This window comes from Frankliniella occidentalis, unplaced genomic scaffold (genome assembly GCF_000697945.3).
Source record: "Frankliniella occidentalis isolate FOCC.00 unplaced genomic scaffold, Focc_3.1 Scaffold20, whole genome shotgun sequence".
In the NCBI taxonomy this organism is placed as follows: domain Eukaryota; kingdom Metazoa; phylum Arthropoda; class Insecta; order Thysanoptera; family Thripidae; genus Frankliniella; species Frankliniella occidentalis.
This window is the reverse complement of record NW_026267150.1, coordinates 1,823,049-1,840,498: the sequence shown is the minus strand read 5'-3', so window position 1 is coordinate 1,840,498 and position 17,450 is coordinate 1,823,049. Positions and strand designations below refer to the sequence as shown.

The following is a 17,450-nucleotide window of genomic DNA, read 5'->3' as shown; positions in this document are numbered from 1 at the left end:
CACGGGGATGTGCGTGGGTGCGTTGCGTGGGGGAGGGGGTGGGTGATTTGTTGGTTCGAAGGCCCTGCTGCTGCTCGCTGCCGCTGTCTCTCAAGGTTGGGGGCAGGGGGTGGAGAGAGGCTGCCCGCCTCCGCCTGCTCCTGCTCCGCCCCCCGACACAGCTCCGTCCAGGCTCTTGGGCTCCAGGGAGGGAAAGAGAGCCTCTGGTCTCTCGACGCAGCCTTTGCCCGCTTGCACGGCAGCAGCGTAACGCCGCGCTGGGAGAAAATCGACGGAAAATGTGACATTGTTGCCGAGGTGGACGAGATGCTCGGATTCAAGTCGTTTCGTCCTTGTCACACCCCACACGGGAGAGCACAGCGAGAGCGAGCGAGAGGCCGTCGGCCTGCGCGCGGGGTGGCAGGACAGCCGACAGCCAGGCAGGCAGGCGGGCACGGGGTCCAGAGCCGGGCATGCGCAGAACGGCTTTGCACATCGCTCAGCGCGTCAGCGGGGATGCAAACAATACAATGATGCGGCCAGGGCGATCTCTCGGCCTTCATAGACAAGAAAGCAGCCGAATTATCTCGCACCAGAGAGGGAGAGGGTCGTCGGCCACCACTACTCCTCTGACTTCCTGTCTCTCGTCCCCCCGTGCAAGTTCGCAAGGAGACCAGAAAAAGGGGCTGTTCTGCACTCTGGCTTTTATCGGTGATGTTTCTCTTCATTATACTCTTCACTAGTGGCATGCATGCAGGACTCCCGATCTTATCAGGAGTCTTTGTTTTGATTGCTACCCCTCCCCAGCTCGTACTCGTAAGCCCCGCTACTGAAGGCAAATTGATCGAGGTGTCTTAATACTCACTGGCATTCGTTCATGATCTCCTCTTGCGTCCGCACCTGCACCGGGGCCAGCTTCTCCACGGATTCGTCGAAGTTGCAAAAGCACTTGGTGATCTTGTCGTCGAAAGTGTTGACCAGGTCCTCCAGGGAACCGGAGAAGGACTCGGCCAGGAAGTTATCCTCGCCGCCGTCCCCGTTGACGCTGATGCCGTTGAGAAGGGTCGTCGCGTTGGTCGTGTGGTTATCATGCTGCCGACACTGCGCTGCGTTGTCCACCTGCTGGTTGTCGACCGCCACAATCGTGCTGTTGTCGATCACATTGTCGTCGACCTGGTGCAGGAGCAGGTGTTCGGGGCTGCGCGTGCCGCCGTTCAGGAGGTTGTTGTGGTGGTTGTGGTGCAGGGGACTGTTGGAGTTGCGGACGTCGTCGTGCAGGTCGGCCAGCACGCCGACCCCGCCGCCCCCCGTCTTGCTGAACTCGATGGACCCCCAGTCCTCGGCCTCCTCGAACTGCGCGAGCGGGGCCTCGAACTTGAGTTCGCCCACGGCCATCTTATCGCCGATCCCCGAGTCCCTCATGGTGCCCAGCACGGGGGCCGTCGCGGCGATGCTCGCCAGGCCGACGACGCTGCTCGCACTGACGCACGCCCCGCTGCACGCCCCGCCCCGCCTCGCACGCACGGCACACGATGTGCTCGATGCACGCACGCCTCCAGGAGGCACGACGCGACGCTCCCTCTGCCCTGCTTGTGGCTGCGTTAGCCTCGCACTGAGGGGCTCGGCTCGGCTTCGGCTTTGCCCGGGGCTCGGCTCGGTCGGGTGCTGGTTCGGGTCCTCGACTCCCGCGCTGCCGATCGCTCCGCCGCTCCCCAGCCGCGCGGCTGTCTCCGCGCCGCGGTCCAGCCGACTCTCTCACGCGACGCCGCCTGCCACCGCCGCGGCCAGCAGGAGACTGCGACGCAACTCGCGCCTCTCGGACGCAGCCCCGGGCGCGGGGAGGGAATGCGATGCAGCGGTGTCGGCGCCGGCGGCCAACGCGACTTCGGCTCCCCTTCGGGATCCTTTCGGCTGGAGGGCTGAGGAGAGCGAAGCGGCGGCGGCCGAGCGGCGCGTCGTCTGCTTGTGGTCTTGTTTTCGCGTCCTCTCTGTCTCGCTCGCTAGGTTTCCGCCTCGGCGGACCCGTCTCTGTCTTTCGCCTTGGACGCGGATCGATCCCTACCCATTCCGTTTCACCCCCACCCCCCCCCACCCCACCCCGCTCACGGGCCCACTCCCCTCGGCACCCCATCCTTCCCTACTACCCCGCTAAATATTGATCGCCTCCCTGCCTCCCTTCGTTGGTGTACCCTGTGTACCCTTCCCTCGGTCCTGGTTGGGGGAGGGGGGTAGGGGGCACTTCTTCTTTGTGTCCCTCGCACCGCTAGTGTGGGGTACTTTGTCGCGGTACAGGAGGTGTAAAACCGGCGTATGGGGTGGATGAACAAGCTGCATGCACGCATCGCTGAAAAAAATAGATTCGGAGAAAATTTTCGAAACCGTCATTTACACAAAGTCCGTTGTTTACTTGCCCTGCACATTTAAAATCACAGATTTTAAAAATGAGACTGTTTGTTTGTTTTTATTTCCAACTACTGTTAAAGACTAACAACTTGTTTTTTTTAAAAATCCGAAACATTTTGAAGGTGGGGCGGCAAGTTTCCATATTAGCATGAAGGCAGGCTAGGCATTCCTACTATGTTCAGAGAATATCTCGCCATCGTTATGAAAATATTATATGCCAATGCGTAAATTGCCCTGTAATTTGATATATGAACGAGTCCAAAATATGTTTCGCCAAGTGAAAATTTCGCGCTTTGGTTCCAAATTGCGTTGGTTTTTTTTTCATGCTGGCTACAGTAAACTGTTTCAAAAGACGCAGGTCTACAAATTTTCTCCGCTGGTTTTTATCGAAATTCAGTTAATGTCACAACATAATATTGTCAAATCAAATTCTGTTCCATACCCAAAGGACAATAGAGAGAAGTTTCGTTTCGTCGAAAGTATGGTGCACTCCCTTTCTCAACAAGTTGACCAATCAGATAAGTCAGCAATGTTGGTACGTCATAGAGCATCCCCAGAAGGCTCGGACCCACTCCATTTAACTGTGTTGTGTTGTGATACTATGTAACGTTTGCTTCGCATCCATTCGCAACGTCGACAGCTCTGGACAGTTATCACAAGGCATCACTCGTTGAATGAATGATTAACGAATGAAAAACGATGGTTTTTACCTGGGGCGATTTAGAGAAGTGTTTGGGCGATATCCGGGACCAGGGCAGAGTGGCAAGGGAATCTTATGACCAAGAATTTGATGTAAGAGCAAGATCATATTTTATTTTATTACAAATTTGTCCATCTGTAATTTTTGCTGCTTTCCTTATGTTCTTTTAGATATCAATAAATATGGAATATGTTGATACTTTTGCACATTTTAGCTTCATCATGATCATCTGAATGCAGCTTTGGAAGAAGTAAAGAATGGAACAGCTCAGCGTCGAGGTCCATTAGTTTCTAAAACCCCAGGAAAGAAGAAGGCTCCTTTGACAACAGTTTCTGAAAATGCACCATCGACATCAATCCTCGGTAGATGTTCAACATTTTTAATCCTCACTCTATTGTTTGTGTGCATATTTTTATTTGTTCAAATGGCCAGATACAAAACAGTTAGTCATACTACTTTGCATTGCTCATTTTCATTATTTTGTGTTACTGGTATTGAGAGGTATTTAGTGTGGTGTAGACGAGTCTAGAAATAGGGACATATGAAAATGATCATGTCCATCCGGTTTGCTCTTTCAGCAGCTGACAGACTCATATCACAATGTCCTCATGCTTCACTGGTCTTACCACTCTGAAAAGCACCTTATTATTTTGTCCCTTATCTGATGATGTCTCAGCCAGATATTTTATTTATTTATTTGCAGATGATGAACAACTTATTGAATGCAGCTCTGAAGTTAAGGTATTTGTAGTTTATCTTCTCCACCACCTGTTTGTCTCTTCAGATGGATCAATTGACATTGCTGACTTTTCTTCTAGGTTGTCAAAAGAGGACGGGGACGGCCTAAAAAGGTTCCTTCGGTGTCTTATAATAAACGAATAAGTGTGAGTTTATTGACATTGGGTGAAATACACTTCTCTAATCTTCTTTCATTACTTTTTCCTCTTCTTGGTTTCCAGGAAGACCAGATTGAGTCAACATCCAAACGCATTTGTGCTACTTCAACCATAAGTACGGATAGCGGTTTATCAACTGGAAGTCAGAATATGTGTAATAATAGCACAATCAGCGGTAAATTCATATTTCGAGCTCTAACGTTTGTCCTATGTTTAATATTTCATAAAAAAATTTCATGATGTTAATTTTTTTGTGTTGGTTTTTTTCTCAGTTACTGTGAAAGAAGAAGCTCCCACACCTGGGAACACTGATTTGGAATTAAAAGTTGCTTCAGTTGATAAGGCAGGACTCACCACAGTTGTCAGCACAACACCAAAATCTTATTCAGAGCGCTCAAGTTCTGTTCCAGGTCGAAAGAGCTCACAGAAATTGAGAACTTGGGTTGTGAAAAATGAACCACAATCAGCTCAAAGTTCTATGTATGGAACTCCAACTGACCAGTAAGTGTTTTCCTATTATTCCTGTGCATTTATGAACAAAAATCTCATTTTAACTCATGTTTCTTTGTGGGTTTTTTTTCTCAGGGATAGTGCACAGCTGGAGATAAAAGCTCAGATTGATGACGGCTCACAAATTTTACCTGCTCAAACAAAAAGGTCTAATGTGCCTAGCACTGGTCAACCTAATACTCCATCCATTTCACCTGTAGCAAAAACACCCACAAGGGTTTATTCAAGTGCTAAACCTTGTAGCCTCGTAAAGGCACCTGAGGAAGAAATAATTTCTTCAAAGGTACTCAATTCTTGGCTGTGCATTTTCCATTTCCATTGCTCAAGTGTTGCTTTAGTATTTTCATTCTTGTTCACAGAAAGTGATAAACTCAGTTCACCTCTGCCTCTTATTTTTTGAAGTTGTCTTGTTTCATTCTTGATTTTCTGACATATTACAGGGTGAGGACTCATTCTCAAACACCCCAGTATCCCAACAAGTGACTTTAAATAACATCACAATGAATGATACTTCTTATCTCCATGATCAAGATAAAGTTATGGTATTTTATTTTTCATTAATTCTTTCTGATGTAGCATATACAAAGCCTGTAAATAGATTATTGTTGACCCCTCCAATTTCAGAAAACACCATTAACCTCAAGTATATTCTTGAAACCTTTCGCCAGTGCTAGTCGGATTCCTCAACTATTCATGAATGCAGCATCACCTTTTGTAAATCGTTTTATTCCATTGACACCTTCTTTTCAAAGAAGTAATTCTTTCACGGTAAATTCCCTTGTGGGATTATTGATGGTTGATAGTGGGTGTAGGGAAATTTAGAACTGTCATTTAAATGCTTACAGGCTTCTGGTTCAACCAACATCATTTCAACGGTTCAATCCTTTTTGCCAAAGCCAGCATTAGATCATGAGGTGAACAGGTCTACAAGCAGAAAAGAGGATATCCAAAATTTGGCTGCTAAAGCTGAAGCAGCCAGGAAAAAAAAGGAAGAAATAATGAGAGCAAGAATGGAAGAAAAAACAAGGTACATAAGCATTAGCAATTTTTACTTTATTTTTTCAAAATAATATTCAAATATTTTTATACAATCTCTGTTTTAGAATACGTGAAGAGAAAAGATTAAAAGTTATAGCACAACGTGAAGCTAAAGAAAAAGAAAGGCTTGAAAATCAGAAGAAAATAGAAGAAATAAAGGAAGCAAGGCAGAAACAAATTCAAGCAGAGAGAGAGGAAAAGATTAAGCAAGAAAATCTTAAAAAGAAACAGTTGGCTGAAAGAAAAGCTGCTGAAAACGAGGAGAGAAGGCGTCAAGAAGAGGAAGCAAAACTTGCCAAGCTCAAACAGCAGGTCAGTAATCTCTCTGAGTATTCCATATAACATATAATCAATGTTGAAAATCTCTCATAGTTTTAATATTTGAATTTCAGGAGGAAGAGTTAGAACAAGCTGCTGCTGCCCGAAGGAGGGAACAAGAAGAAGCTCTCCAAAAACGAAAGGAACGCCAGCAGCAGGAACATGAAGCATCTGTACTTAGGTTAGTGTTCTTTTTGAATGTGGAGCTTGCTGTTATTGCCAACAGTAAACTGACTGTCAATAATTCTAGGGCCAAGGAAGCAGAGGCTAGGGCAAAACAAGCTCATTTAAAGTCTCAACTTGAGCAGGCCTCTGTACCTCAATCCTTAGCAAAGAAGAAGCCACATTCAAAGTCAAAGGCAAATAATTATTGTATTGATGATGCTGGCACAGATGATTCAAGTGAGGATGAAGCTAAACCTAAAAAAGCTATTCCTCTTTGGGCCCAATGTAAGTGTATTTTGGAATGATTCTATATTTTTAAAAGTCAAATGCAAAGTCAATATTATTAACAAATTGCGGACATTCTTTTATATTATTTTTATTTCTAATACTAATTCAGGGAATTTCACCTTTCCAGCTAAACAACGATTACCTAAACTTTTGGAAGATCACAATATCAGTCAATCTCAGATTTTCATGTTTTTTGGCACGAGAAAAAGTACTCCAGACTTGGGGAAAATATTCCTTGACATTGATCGCAGAAGACTGTTGCGAAAGTCAAGTGCTGTATGGCGTACTCCTCCCAAGGAAAACTCCTGAACATGGTCATGCTTTTTATATCTTCCTTTTTTAGTAAATACTCAATAGGTGACCAGTCATTAAATTTTTCTACTAGTCCATCTTAAATTTTTTTAATAAATAATTTTAAAATTGTTAATAATTGGAATAAATCTTAAGCTATGATAGGTAACTTAATCCTGTCTCCTTTTCAATAACCTTCAGTTCTAGTTCATCTGGCAGAACTTGATATTCCTGAAATTCCATGCTAAAAGAGGCAGTTCCCGATGTTAGGTATCTTAAATGTGTTGCATATCCAAGCATCTCTGCTAAAGGAACCCGAGCTTGAATAACCTTTAGAAAGCAGAAAAAAATCCATTAAAATTTTTAAAGGTAACTCAAATATTCACACCAATTTCAACGTTCATTACTCGGTTTATATGGCGATCTGCAACATTCAAAATGTCTGCACGTCGTCGAGACAAGTCTGCAGACACATCAGACTGATGTTCTTCATTCAAAACCACTTCAACGTACATTATAGGTTCCATTAAAACAGTATCAGCATTTTCAAGAGCCTGACAGAAGTAAGTTGTTGGTAATGCATAATGAGAAGTGGTCTAGTTACTTATGAATAAAGATTTGTGAAAGAATCGAAAGCAGTTTGTACCTTCCGAAGACATTGAGTGGTTGCTGAAGCAATCATTGGGGGTGATGTTCCTTTTCCAAACTTAATGTCCTGGATAAGAACTGCTGTTGCCATCAACTAAAACATAATATTCATAATTTTAATTTTAGATACATTTCAATATTGATCAGAACTCTAGTACACAATTACATGTGGTACACATACAGGGCAGTGCAGTTTTGGACCATATTTCAAGCCTTCCTTTACTCCAGTTTTGATTGCTTGCATGATTTTAATATTAGCCTTGATTCGATCAAGTTTCTGTTGTATATCTGAATCTGGTGAAGACATTCTGAGAATATCTTTCCTATTATCAAGCTTTGGTTCAATAATCAAATTAATTTCAACCAATTGCTTAGAGGAGCCTGAAAAAAAAAAAAACAACTCATTTTTCCCCAAAAAAACACAAACATACCGGTTGTTAGGTTTAAAGGATGGGAGCAGGATGGTAAAGGTACCAATGGTTTCTTGTATTGTTATTGTTTCTTCTTCTGGGCATTGAAGAGCTTCTCTATATGCAATTTGTATTGGACCCAACAAAATATCCAATTTGTATTCCGTCAGAAGGCGTTCTTTTATTATGTCTAAGTGTAGCTCTCCCATACCTATAAGTAAAATAAAATAAATTAATTCATTTTTAACTTTTGCCCCATTACAAAAAAAAACTACTGCCTTGCACACTTCAAGCACTCATAAGACATGTCAACCAAACAAACTTAAGAACGTACCTCCTAGAATAATTTGTGATGTTTCTTCATTAAATGTTACAGTAAGGCTAGGATCCTCTCGCGCAAGTTTCCCCAGGGCTTTATCCAAAGCAACCTGTTGTGACTGTAATCTAAATGTAAATTAAAAAAGTCTGACAGAAGTAAATGTTCAATCTAAAAATTGTACCTGTGATGGAGCCTCAACAGAACAGAAAAACACAGGATCAGGTACAACAGCACCAACTCCTAATTGATTTTGGGCATCATTTTCAGTAACGCCTTTAATTATTGCCAGTCGTTTGTAAGCCTTTTGAGCTGTACTCTGACTGTAAGTGACCAAATCCCCAGCTCTGGTTTCCTGCACAAGTGAAGGAAGTACCTAAAAAATAATTGATACACATGGTAGGTGACAAATTCTTAAAGCAAAAAAATTACTTGCATTCAGTCCAGAAACAACAGCAATATTGCCTGCAGACACAGATGCTACTTGTTCAAAGTCATCAGCAGTAGCAACCATCACGTTCACGCACTTTTCTGGTATTTGTAGACGCAGATTAAACACCTTGTCTTTCTGTAAAATGTAAATAATTAGGTTTCAAAAAAAAAAAAAAGAAGAAGAAAAAGAGGACTGGTACTTAATAAGCAGTAATACAAAATATTGGGAATAAGTAACTGAACTACACCAACTTTGATAATTTCTCCAGAGTACAATCTTAGGAAGACTAGAGGGCCAAATTGGTTATGGTGAATTACTTTGAAGGCATGGGCACAAAGATCATCATTAAAGGCTTCTTGAAATATTTTATTTGAGCGTTCAAGAGGAGATGGAAGGTACCTCACAACCGCATCCATCAAAGGTTGGATACCTTTATTCTTGTAGGAACTACCACATAAAAGTGGAACACCTTTCTGAAATTCTCAAAATAATCCAATCAGTGACACTTGGAGAGAGAATACAAAAATAGCTTGTATTATTATGAACTAAAAGAATAGCATGCCTTGTCTTGACATATATTTTAGAAACTGAGGCCCTTTAGCTACTTACACATAAAATAGTTGCTTTTCTCAGAGCAGAGGAAAGTGCAGAGGCAGATATGCTTGACAAACTGTCATTAGCAATAATTTCTTCAGCTAAGCTGTCGTCAATACTTGACAAGGTGTCAATTAAATCTTCTCTGGACTTGACAGCACTTTCCCACAGTTTGCCATCTGAGGATTCCTCCAAGGGTAATTCATGTAACTGTTCTATTCCTCCTGAGTCTTCTATCCATAAATGTTTTTTTAGGTGAAGCAGATCAACAACACCTAAAAACTTTTCCTCTGAAAAACAGAGTACAATCACATAATTGAGTAAAAACTAGGATGTCTGGAAAAGAGAGTACTGGCAAATGTTAAACAGCTGGTGAACCTACTTTTGTCTTTAATGGGAAGCTGGACAGCAAATATCTCAACCCCAAGTTTTTTACGTAATGTGTCAACACACAGTGGCATACTTGCATCCAATCTATCCATTTTATTTGCATACACTATACGAGGGATTGTTTTTTTATCAGCCTGACGCCATACAGTTTGAGTTTGAGCTTCAACACCTGGAGAAGATACACATGAGCGAAAAACAGCAATTTTTATTGCAAATTTGTCCCCAGCCATACATAAATATCAAGGACTATCTAAAAAGCTATGAGATTTAATAGATAATTATTTTTGCTCTCTCATCCAGAAACATGGCATCAATAATTTTCTTCAAATTTACAGGGTGTCCCATGAGCCACTAAGTAATTGTTTGATATACAGTACCAAACGCAGGTATGTTGACGGGCTTGCCTACTGTCATTCCCAATGGCCTGGAACACCCTGTACGTCTTAGTTAAGAGAAGGGGACCAAAAATAAGCTATAACAATGTTTTTCAAAGGTTCTGTGTTCTATGCCGAAATTGACATGGTACTGGCTGTGGTAGAAGTCCAGGGCATTTCATTCGTCTCTCTTTCCATACATGACATAAAGGTAGAGTAAAATATACAAACCAGCTGATGAATCAAGAATTACGACACATCCATCTGTGACATTTAATGCATTCTCTACTTCCATTGTAAAGTCAATGTGGCCTGGTGTATCAATCAGATTAATTTGATGATCTCTCCAGGGGAAAGAAACTGAAGCTGAAGTTATAGTAATTCCTGTCGGTAGAAGGATAAGTAATTTTAATGTGCATTTAGGAAATACACAGGGTAAGCAAAAATTTTGAAACAGACCTCTATTGCGTTCCTGCTCCATATAATCCGTAACTGTAGTACCATGATGAACTTCCCCCATGCTGCTTATCTTGCCCGAAAAGTACAACATCCTCTCGGTTGTAGTTGTTTTCCCTGCAATGTTATAGAAAGTTGTTTTAAGCTGTAGAGAATAAGATGAAAAGAAAAAATGTAAAATCCCTGACCAGCATCGATGTGGGCTAATATTCCAATATTGCGAATCCTCTGTAGAACTTCATGTTTTGAGGATGCTTCACGACATGACTGCCTGTATGTTGGAGCCATTAAATTTCTGAAATGCCTTCGATAATGTAGTACCTGAAAATCGTTATAAAACATAATACATTACAATTACAGAGGTAAAGCAAAGAGAATGTAAGACACTTGGATGATTGGGTAACCTAACACAAACTGCTTCAATTGAGAATTTATAAAGTTTAGCAGCAAAGTCATGAGATGAAACATACCTTACAAAACGTAAAACTTATTTGAGAAGCCATGATTCGGTCAACGTAACTGTCTAGGGTTTTTATAAAACGGGATGCTAAAATACTTCTTACTTAAACATGCTTCAACTTGAACTAAATAACTTTTCACAGCGCTTTCTGCTTGGTACCATCTCTCCATTCTGCCAACCTATTTACACTACATTCAAAAGATATACAGTATCAATTTTTGCCAAATTCCTTAAATTTTACTATTTTATTATTAAAATTTTAGGAAAAAAAAATTGATGTCGAGCATTTAGTAATCTGGACTATAACATCATTTGTTAAAGGTCTATATTTAAGGTGTTAGGCTGCTGAGACTGCCTCCAACTACCGTCGTTTGTTTGTTATGTTTTGCTTTGCGTTGCTTCTGGTTTTGTGATAACGAGTTTTTGAAGACTTGCTTTGAAAGCCGCTAATGGTAATCCTCAAGTACTCTCACTTTGCAAGCAATGATTTGATCTTGGCATGTAAGTAGCTGTTGCTCAATTACTCCTTTCATCGTAACCTGTTACTGTTATACTATGCACGCACTTGAATTGATGTTAACCCAGGACGGCTGGTAGCTGACAATTTAACCTCTATGTTTACAGCTGATACTCTATTTACACAATGGAAGTGATCCAAATCGATGGTGATGAAACTGTGCCAGGTAAAGCAAGTCCTGGTACTGCATCAACATCTGAGAACCACATTATCATTGAAACAGTTGAGTTGAAGACTCTGATTCAAGATGATGAAGAGACAACCTTAGAAGTAGTAACTGTGCTGGACGATGGAGTAACTCTTTCTGAATTACCAAGACGCTCTGGCAAAAGAGTACCTAAACTTCCTGCGGAAGCTGTTTCAAATTCTCTCAAAGATCTGGTTGCACTCAAACTTTTGGGCTACAAGTGTAATATTTGTAATGCGGAATTTTCTTCGAAGCAGAATATACTGAGACATTGTGATGCTCATGGTGATCTTGATGCATTTTCTGCTGTTCTTGGGCCTAGTGAAGATTTAGCTGCAGAATTTCCTAAACCTTCTAAGAAGCCCAAAATAATAAAGAAGACATCCAAAGAGTCTGCTTTCAAACCTAAAAAACTGTCTGAGCAACTTGCCATTCTGAAGTCCAAGGCTGAAGAGACAGCCAATGAAAGTTTCATTGAGGCTAAAGAACCTACAGGTGATTCTGTTGAGAAAGAAAATCTAAGTGAATCTGCCAGTGAAAGTAAGGAAACCGGTAGTGAGTCCACTAATGAGTCTAAAGAAGGTGAAGGGACAGCTAAGAGGCGACGTAAACTATACTGCAACATATGTAAAGTAGATTATCCGTCAGGTGAAGCATTATACAACCATTTTAAGGATGATCATGATATTGACAACCCTTACTTGAGGGGCAATATTTCCAATTCTAATGAACCACGCAGCTATGACTGCAAAGACTGCAATGCAACTTTTAGCACCAGCAGTGCCTTATGCAGACATCGTAAGAACACACATTTATCACATGGGCCAGTGTCTGGAATCTGCCATCATTGCGGAAACTCATTCCGTCTTTCTACATTACCATGTCATGAAAAGATTTGTGGCAGCAGGCGATGGCCAAGGAGAAGACAAGATTGTTCGTTTGAGGACTGTAAAGCATCATACTTCAAGAAAGAAGAACTTATCAAGCACATGAAAGAGGAACACAAAGTACCCCTTGAACCCATGCGGACCATTAGATTTGAGAACAAAGAAGAATTCTTTAGGTGGAAAGAAGAGGAAGAAGATCGTACATTTTCTTTTTATACTAAACATGCTGGCACTAAAAGAAATATTATGACATACTACTGTCAACATGAGGGAAGTGAGAGGAGCCACAAAGGGGGTGGTAAAGATGCAGATGGTAATGAAAAGTTGAAAAAAATTAATAAGAAAGGAAGAATTAAGACAGGAAATGTCTGTACTTCATATTTGCGAGCCAAAATTACAGCCACTGAGGTGATAGCCTATTATTATCCCTCACATAGTCATCCAATATCCCCTGAAGATGTAAAGCATCAACCTTTGTCGAAGGAAATTATCCAGTTTATCAAAGAGCAAATAGCACTAAACGTTCCAGCCCGACAAATTCAAACTATGGTGAAGAAAAGACTCTCAGAGACTCGTAGCTGCCGTAGAGATGCCCAAATTTCATTGAAAAGAATTAATTCATTTGCACAGAGATACAATCGACTTAATGATAAGGTACTCAATGTTGCAGTTGATTCGTTTAATTCGTTCATTGATGCCCTTTGCTCTCAAGATGATTCTCCCGTGCTGTTCTATCAACCCCCCAGTGACAATGCCCGATTGGATGTGCCAAATGAAGAAGATCACCTATTTTTTCTGGGACTTCAAACAGCAGATCAGCAAAGAATGCTACAAAGAGAAACAGCTATGCCTATGTTCATTAGTGTTACAAAGACAGACTATACTTTACAATATTATTTGATCTCAATTTTAGTGACCTGTGAAAATAATTTTGAATATCCCGTAGGCCATCTTATTAGTAGTCAACTGAATGAAGATGTTGTCAGTCTGTTTCTTCAGAACATTGGTGAAAGGTGTCCTGATCTCAATGTAAATTGTATAATTTCCTGCGACTGCCCAGAAATAAATGGTGCTATCAGGAAAGTGTTTGGGGCTGATGGGCCTTACTTCCTTAGCAAATGGCATTTTCTTGAGTATATGAGAAAAGACTTCTTCAAATCAGTGCCCTCGAATAAGGTTGAAGAACTTTTTGATTTTGTTTTGGCTATGTCAGATGCTGAAAGTGAAGAGAGATTCCTTTTTCTGTATAATTCTTTCAAGGAGCAGTATGAATCAGCCTTCCCTGATATTGTTTCAAATTTTGGTGAATATTTTGTGAGAGCAGCAACATGGGCTAGTTGTTATCGCCAGGAGCAGGGAATGGTTGATAGTTGCTTGTATGCCGATTCCTTCTTCAATAAGTATAATAAGAAGTATAGAAGAAGACCACTGAAGTCTATAAATCTGTTGCCAGACTTACTACTGTATTTACAAGAAGGCTACAGAGACTCTAGAGACAAGGAAGAAGATGCACCTGATGGCGCTGAGTTCATGAAAGATCAACATAATATGGGTATAGAAATACCATCAGATCTGATACAAGAAACGTTGTCCCGCCACTGGACTGTACAGGCATCAAAGCATGGCCAGACATTCATTGTTATGCAGTGTCTTTCTAAGTGCTTGGACAGAACTTGTTCCCTTCGATGCAATGACTGTGTAAACTTATGTAGTCACATGTATTTCTGTACCTGTGGTAAAACTGAATACATTTGCTTACATATTCACAAAGTATTTCAACTGCATGGACCCATGCAGCCTGAGACAGAAGATGGGTGTGAAGAGTCAGGCACATTTTTTTTGGAACAAGATGAAATTGGAGAGCAAGATGAGGCCATGGAGGATGAGGAGACTATGGAGCAAGACGTGAAGCCTGAAGCAATAGTGATTAGTGTTGCAACCCCAGAAGTTGCTGAAAAGGCTGTTGAATTGATTGACACTGAGGCAAAGAGAGAAAATACTTTGAAAAATTTAGACTTATTGCGTCAAATTGTAGATCAGCGATGTTTGCCTGAGGAAATTGTGCATGTAATTAATGACACTGTAGAGGGTCTCTGTAATCTGATTGACAGTTCTTGATAATGTAAAAATTGTAATGTAAGAATACAATTGTAATGAATGAATTGTAATTGTAAGGTATTTTCATTATTGATTTATAAATTGATGTGTACTGTATTGTTTCTAGAATTATTTCCTGGTGTACTTATTCACACTCGTTCATACTACTAAAAACTATCAAATTACACAACATCATTTTAAATTCGTCCACAAAATTCAAAATTCCTAAGGATTGTCCTTTGAAATGTGCTATAATTAGCAATATTATACTAAAAATTCTACCCTATCCGACCGAATAATGTTAATCAAAAATGAAAGCATGATAAAACAACGAGTATGACATATATCCAAAGTCAGAATTTTGGCAATAGAAGGTCGATGCAGGTTTTGACTCGTGCAGGAATTAACCGTCGGTCCGGGGGGTGGGGGGGGGGGGTACATGCTATTATGAGACTCAACGTGTTAAGAGGAGCTGGTGGTCTGTCGATTTACACATAAAGAAGGTGCCCACATTTTCGACTCAATAAATTAATGCGCCTTCTTGCTTAAAATGCGCTTGATTGAATGCGCCAGACATTTTGGAGGTTTTGCATGACATTACAGCTACATGAAATGCAGTCTGCTGGTCTGCCAACGACTAAGAGATTGTCATCGTACGGGGTTGATGCGGACGGGTCTGAACGTTCCCAGCCCAGGACTACGCACTGTCAAAAGTAGTGCCTATCTTGTAGTTTGAGCTTACAGGAGGGACCCCTCCCCCCCCTCTGGTAGGGCAGGGAGGGGCCGCCGTACCACGACACGGTACGGGTGTCAGGGGCACCCCTTCGCCCCCCCTCCGGCCGGGCCGGGCGGACACCGGCCCGACCTCGCCCTCCCTCCCCCACTGCGCACCACTCGCACCCGCTCCGCTCAGTTCCCTCGCGACCACCGGAGGTCTCGGCTCGGCTGCTGCGCACTGCGCCCCTCTGCCTCGTGTTTGCGCGGGCGTCGCCGTCGTCGCGGGTCGTGCGTAGCGACGTCGCACCGCCGCCGCGGCGCCCCCCTCCTCCGGCGCGCCGGGTCCGGTCGGCGTGGCCGCGCCCCCCGCCGGCTCCGCTGTCGTCGCGCCCGCCCTCCCGGCCAGCCCTCGTGGCCCGCCCCCGCGGCCCGCCCCCGCACCGCCGGCTCCGCTGTCCTCGAGTGCGTGTCGCGCCCCCCCGGCGTGCCTGTGCCGAGGGCGCCGTGGCCTCGCGCGGGCCCGACGGACTCCTCCCCGGCCCAGCGCTGCCCGCCCCGCCGCCGCCGTCGCCGTGCCCATGGATTATCGGATGTACGCCTTGGCTCCGCCTCGCCCCCGCGCCGCTCTATGAGGTGAGCCCGGGTGCAGGAAAGCCGGGCGCTTGTCAGCCCGCCTCTCCCCGCCCCGCCCCTCCCCGCCCGCGGCTGGGCGCGCCAAGGTCTCAGCCGAGATGTAGGAAGCCGCACTGATCAGGCTGCCGTAACAGCAACGGTGTCGCTGGTGCGGATGGAATCGGCTCGCCACAAGGGATGTCGATTCGAGGCCGCATCGGGGAATCGCGCATTGTTTTGGCGGCATCTGAATCGGTGCCGAGGTCTCCCCCCTCGCCCCTCGCTCTGTTGCTATGTATGATATGCAAGCTATGCATGAACGACCATACCGACCCTTTCTATGTATTCTCCAGGGAGTATTTGCTGGGGTCCACTTTATATTTCTCTTCACTGTGCTCAACTCGTTGGCGTGTATATGCTTATCCCTCTTCTAGTTGTTTATTAAAAATGATTATTAACTGTGACGCTCCCCAGTCAGAAATTTTTTCGACGACATCGTTTTGGTTTTCACGTCGTTAGCGATACTATAGTGGGGCTGGAATCGACGGCTTTTCGACAAACGACTTCGTTTCGATGCCCTTTCGATGGCGTCTCGACGTCGTTTGTCGAAAAGCCGTCGATTCTAGCCCCACTGTACTCGCTAACGACGTGAAAACCGAAACGATATCGTCGGAAAAATTTCTGACTGGGCGTCTCGTGCGTTCAAAAATGGTATACCTCTGGAGCATTTCTCAATAAGGGATGTCCGACAGGTCACTTTATTTCCAGAAATGCGTTTTTATTTAGATTCAAACAAATTTTGTAACATAGTATACTATATTTAATTTATTGTGGAAATAACGTGCATCACCTGTCCTGTGTCACAGATTGTCTCTTCCCGGACATTTCTTAAATGAATTTTGCACTGATAAACTAAGTGTTCAACTGCTCAACACTTGTAAGTGTGCAACTGCAAGTTGGATACTTGCAAGTGTACAACTCCACAGTCGTACACTTGCAAGTGTTCAACTTGGAAAGTGTGCACTTGCAAGTGTGCAACTCTTTGGTTGAACACATCCTTGAACTGAACGCACACTGTGTAGGAGGTGCTCATTCGAGGAGTTGCACACATGCAAGTGCACACCTACCGAGTTGCACACTTGCAAGTATTCAACTTGTAGCTGCACACTTGAAAGTATTTTACTTGCGGTTTCACAGTTACAAGTGTTGAGCAGTTGAAACACTTATCAGTGTGGGATTTTCTGAATCCCCAAAAGAGGGAATTAAGTGACCAAACGGAAGTAGCATTTTGTTTGGAGAAATCCTCATGGTACTTGCAACATGCCCCCTCCGGCTTCATTAGCTAATGCTAGGCACCGCGGCTCTCCCTTAGGTAATGTGAGGCACCGTTCCCCACATTAGTTAAAGTATAACAGTTTAGTCTATAGGTTAGTGTGTAATTTATTGGCTCTGTGAGCTCTGTGACCCTGACGAGACGTGTGCAAGTAGAAGATAGATTGCCGTGTTCCCCTCACTGCAAAACCTTTTTTTTTTTTTTTTACATGAATGAGAGAGCAGATTCGGGAGCGGGCTCGAGCGGGCTTTTCTATATTGTAGAATTGAATAACCTTTCGGTCTATGCACAGTCAACACACTTGGGATAAGGAGTGATTCATAGTCATGCCTTCGCGAGGAGGCCTAGGCAACTGTGCACTTCTCAAAGTGAGAACCACTTGCGACGAACTGGGAATGCCCTCGACCCTGATGGGTCACCAGAGGACGAAT

General features: G+C 43.3%; 5 protein-coding genes across 5 annotated transcripts in view; 3 read left to right on the top strand and 2 right to left on the bottom strand.

Moving 5' to 3' along the window:
• Window positions 1–840: 840 nt before the first annotated feature.
• On the bottom strand, window positions 841–1,850 carry LOC127748919 (uncharacterized). The gene has a single exon (XM_052264584.1). It carries the CDS (start codon window positions 1,399–1,401, stop codon window positions 841–843), a length of 561 nt encoding a protein of 186 aa, XP_052120544.1. The 5' UTR covers window positions 1,402–1,850.
• Window positions 1,851–2,169: 319 nt separating this feature from the next.
• Window positions 2,170–6,762, top strand: LOC113202273 (inner centromere protein). Its single transcript, XM_026416405.2, has 14 exons — window positions 2,170–3,174; window positions 3,297–3,444; window positions 3,786–3,823; window positions 3,901–3,966; window positions 4,042–4,153; window positions 4,251–4,479; window positions 4,564–4,771; window positions 4,929–5,030; window positions 5,113–5,256; window positions 5,334–5,515; window positions 5,592–5,838; window positions 5,919–6,025; window positions 6,095–6,294; window positions 6,425–6,762. Exons 1-14 carry the CDS (start codon window positions 3,082–3,084, stop codon window positions 6,604–6,606), a joined length of 2,058 nt encoding a protein of 685 aa, XP_026272190.1. The 5' UTR covers window positions 2,170–3,081; the 3' UTR covers window positions 6,607–6,762.
• On the bottom strand, window positions 6,683–10,848 carry LOC113202272 (ribosome-releasing factor 2, mitochondrial). Its single transcript, XM_026416404.2, has 15 exons — window positions 10,680–10,848; window positions 10,398–10,530; window positions 10,213–10,326; window positions 9,985–10,137; window positions 9,372–9,548; window positions 9,005–9,279; window positions 8,647–8,868; window positions 8,399–8,530; window positions 8,147–8,317; window positions 7,981–8,083; window positions 7,711–7,857; window positions 7,418–7,617; window positions 7,235–7,330; window positions 6,996–7,142; window positions 6,683–6,918 (listed from the first exon to the last, which is right to left on the bottom strand). The coding sequence occupies exons 1-15, from the start codon at window positions 10,710–10,712 to the stop codon at window positions 6,745–6,747; spliced, it is 2,277 nt and encodes a 758-aa protein (XP_026272189.1). The 5' UTR covers window positions 10,713–10,848; the 3' UTR covers window positions 6,683–6,744.
• Window positions 10,849–11,018: 170 nt separating this feature from the next.
• On the top strand, window positions 11,019–14,474 carry LOC113202270 (uncharacterized). The gene is made up of 2 exons (XM_026416403.2): window positions 11,019–11,170; window positions 11,294–14,474. Exon 2 carries the CDS (start codon window positions 11,313–11,315, stop codon window positions 14,376–14,378), a length of 3,066 nt encoding a protein of 1,021 aa, XP_026272188.1. The 5' UTR covers window positions 11,019–11,170; window positions 11,294–11,312; the 3' UTR covers window positions 14,379–14,474.
• Window positions 14,475–15,289: 815 nt separating this feature from the next.
• The window catches only part of LOC113202245 (neuroligin-2-like), a 135,701-nt gene continuing 133,540 nt past the window's right edge, over window positions 15,290–17,450 (top strand). Inside the window, exon 1 of the mRNA XM_052264651.1 lies at window positions 15,290–15,707. The gene's annotated coding sequence lies outside the window, so the exon portion shown is untranslated. The remainder of the gene's footprint in view (window positions 15,708–17,450) is intronic.

What these genes read in the sequence shown, in the direction of transcription:
- LOC113202273 (XM_026416405.2), top strand. Translation starts at nt 3,082, where the DNA reads ATGGTTTTTACCTGGGGCGATTTAGAGAAGTGTTTGGGCGATATCCGG. An exon ending in AATGCAGCTCTGAAGTTAAG is followed by an intron (nt 3,824 to 3,900) that starts GTATTTGTAGTT and finishes CTTTTCTTCTAG; the next exon opens with GTTGTCAAAAGAGGACGGGG. An exon ending in AAGAAATAATTTCTTCAAAG is followed by an intron (nt 4,772 to 4,928) that starts GTACTCAATTCT and finishes GACATATTACAG; the next exon opens with GGTGAGGACTCATTCTCAAA.
- LOC113202272 (XM_026416404.2), bottom strand. Translation starts at nt 10,712, where the DNA reads ATGGCTTCTCAAATAAGTTTTACGTTTTGTAAG. An exon ending in CTGTTGAGGCTCCATCACAG is followed by an intron (nt 8,084 to 8,146) that starts GTACAATTTTTA and finishes TTTAGATTACAG; the next exon opens with TCACAACAGGTTGCTTTGGA. An exon ending in ATCACAAATTATTCTAGGAG is followed by an intron (nt 7,858 to 7,980) that starts GTACGTTCTTAA and finishes TTTTACTTATAG; the next exon opens with GTATGGGAGAGCTACACTTA.
- LOC127748919 (XM_052264584.1), bottom strand. Translation starts at nt 1,401, where the DNA reads ATGAGGGACTCGGGGATCGGCGATAAGATGGCCGTGGGCGAACTCAAG.
- LOC113202270 (XM_026416403.2), top strand. Translation starts at nt 11,313, where the DNA reads ATGGAAGTGATCCAAATCGATGGTGATGAAACTGTGCCAGGTAAAGCA.